At 40.5% G+C, this 3081-nt stretch overlaps 1 protein-coding gene across 1 annotated transcript; it reads left to right on the top strand.

Moving 5' to 3' along the window:
- The first annotated feature begins 613 nt into the window (after positions 1-613).
- LOC132187163 (GATA transcription factor 19-like) lies at positions 614-2271 on the top strand. The gene is made up of 2 exons (XM_059601365.1): positions 614-1565; positions 1665-2271. Exons 1-2 carry the CDS (start codon positions 1143-1145, stop codon positions 1977-1979), a joined length of 738 nt encoding a protein of 245 aa, XP_059457348.1. The 5' UTR covers positions 614-1142; the 3' UTR covers positions 1980-2271.
- The last annotated feature ends 810 nt before the right edge of the window (positions 2272-3081 follow it).

Here is a 3081-nt window from a genome sequence, read left to right as displayed (position 1 = left end):
CCTGAATGAGCGGTGAATTTGGATATGAAATATAATTTTTAGAAATAATATCATATTTATTACTTGAATTACAAAAAAATCTCAATGGAGGCCTTAAACTGGATTACGTGGGGTTTCTTAATTGAAATTGGTGCTACAACTTTAGGCATGTGGAATATACTGTGGACAGGAGGTATATGTGACATTGGGATTGCGTGGGACGCGTTTGGGATGGGGGTGCGTGGAGGAGGAGTCTGGGACTATTTCATTTTCCTTGGAGGCTGGCAGTGACAGAACAGAGTGGCAGAGATACGGATACAGTTGAGGTTTTGATGTGGTATTGGGTTTTGAGCCCAGCTAGGCCTCGTGATCGGAGGAGCAGATCCGGAGACTGTTCCACTAGTCTGCGTGGGCTCTTTGACTACCCCAATGACACTCCCCTCCTTCCCTCTCTCTCTCTCTCTCTCTCTCTCTCTCTCTCCCCCATTGTTAAGAGCGCCCCAAAACACCCCTCTCTCTCTCTCTCTCTATAGTCTACTATAGCTAGGCTTGTGCTGTCTTGGGTATAAATTGAATTGCGAGAAGTGAAACTTATGCGAGTTACAGACAGTGGCACAGAGAGAAATTGAGCACATACACTTGTTCATCCCCTACCCCCCACACACACTGACCAACTGACTAGATGACTCAGGCTTTCTCTCTCCACAACATGCAAATCGGGTCCCTCTCTGTCTCTTCTTTATAACTCTTTCTCTCACTCATTACGTATGTAGATCCCTCTATTTGCATTTGACGACAAAGCTGGACTGCAGGTGCTGACTGGTATTTCGCCATTTTATTACTAGCTTATAAAGCTACCAGACAACAATCCTTCCTTCTCAGCCCCGGCCCTGATCTCGTACAACCCACTAAGCTCTCGCATCTAAGTTCTCCTTTCAAACTTAATATTATTACTTCTCTCCCTCCCTCTGATCACATTACTGTTTCGCTTGTACTCATCTTCCCCCTTCCAACTATAAACTCAATCCGTCTCCCCAATTCTGTTTGCCTTCAAAGAAACCCCTCATTTGATCTCTCCTCAAGCAAATTAAGACTACAACTGTGTACTACTGGGCACCCGTTCAAATCAAGATATTATTGAGAGAAAAAAAAGAAGGGAAACGATGCATCGCTGCAGCACCTCTCAGGTGGGGCCATGTACGTGTGGTATGTTTCACAGCCAAAGCAGTCCCTTCTCCATGCTATTCTCCGTGCCCAACCACAGGCCGTATGATGAATCCGATATGTATTCTTTCACATCCTCTTCCTCTTCTGTCGATTGCACTCTCTCTTTAGGAACCCCATCTACTCGTCTAACCGAAGATGACGAAAAACGACGCCGCTCTGGCTCCTCCGTCTCCAACTTTTGCTGGGACTTGTTACAGACCAAGCAACAACCTTCTGCACCTCAATCTCACAAAAGTAGCCGCGGAGCCAATAATGGCGGCAATAACAACGCCGCCAATGACCCCCTCCTCGCTCGCCGCTGTGCCAACTGTGACACCACTTCCACACCCCTCTGGAGAAACGGTCCAAGAGGCCCAAAGGTACTAACAATATATATCGATCACTTAATTTGTTTCTTATTTAATTTATTTTGCTTTGTAGATTTTAGTAACATGTATGTATATATTTGTGAAATGCAGTCGCTATGCAATGCTTGTGGTATTCGATTCAAGAAGGAAGAGCGGCGAGCCAGCGCCGCGGCGTCAGCGACAAACATCAACGGCGCGAGCTCAGGAGGACTAACAGAGCAGAATCACATGCTAGGCCACCATAACAGTACTTCATGGTACGCACATTCACAGAGCCAGAAAATGCCGTGCTACTCTCCTGCCATTGGCAACGAGTTCCGGTTCATCGAAGACAATGACCGAGATTCGGATACCGGCATTCCCTTCCTTTCTTGGCGCCTCAATGTCACTGATAGGCCGGGCCTCATCCATGACTTCACGAGATGAATAATTGACGGTCAAGATCCACAACGCATCACGATGATGATGTTGAAGATGTTGGTGATGGCGATAGTTTATAGACTCGTCAAATTCTTTTTTTTTTTCCTTTTTCTCTTTGTTGGCGCTTCCTTTTCTCTGTCTTACATAGATGGAGTACTGAGATAATTCTATGTTCTTAGTTTGCTTTTCTTTCAGGTTCTTTCTTTAACTTTTCTCTCTCAGTTACAAGCCTACCTGGGCACTTTTTGTTGGTCTAAGTTTCCTAAGTTCCTAAACGTGACGAATATATATGATTTCGATGTTCATATTTGGACCGTCCGATCCTTTTGGTGTTTGACAATAGTCAATAGCAAAAGACTCTTGTTTAGTACTTTATCATAGAATGTGAACTGCAAGTTTAGCCTACCTGAATGTGCAGCTAGTCTATGATGGATCTTCTTCTATTTTTCTTCAATTTCATAACACACAGAGATGGAGGTTGTTACATTTGATTCTGGGTAATTGCATATGATGTACCAATACCCGTGTTCGATCACTGTGTTTTTTCTGAACCGGAAAATGTGCGGTCCCGAACAATTAAATCAATTTTGTCTTTTTTTGTGCATTATCAAAGCTGACCGTTCAAGTGAATTAATCATTGTAGAGGTTGCTGATTTCTAGAACTCTATTATATATATATATATATATATATATATATATATAAGAGTAGGTTGTATTAATGGATAGTTTTGACATAAAAAATATAATTTATAGCCTTGTGTGTATATATAATTTGTTGAATAAAGTTTTTTTTTTCTAAATTGAGTTTGAATAAATTTTTTAATTCAATTTATTAAATTTACATATATATCTTTAAAATATGTTATAATTAAAATGAAAATGGAGATGCTTCGCCATTGAAATACTACAAATTTATTACAAAATTCATTTACAATTTGATATGGTAATTCATAATTTTTAAAATAATTTTGAGAAATTAATAAGTGATATTTTTGCTTAAATATTTCTTCGATTATAGATTGCTACATCAATTTGTAAGCATCGCTCATTAAAAATGCATACATGAGTCATGTGCTTTAAGTTTAATAGAATAGACCCACGGAATTTA

This window comes from Corylus avellana, chromosome ca7, assembly GCF_901000735.1.
Source record: "Corylus avellana chromosome ca7, CavTom2PMs-1.0".
Taxonomy (NCBI): Eukaryota; Viridiplantae; Streptophyta; class Magnoliopsida; order Fagales; family Betulaceae; genus Corylus; species Corylus avellana.
The sequence above is the reverse complement of the archived record's forward strand: the minus strand, read 5'-3'. Positions and strand labels throughout refer to the sequence as shown.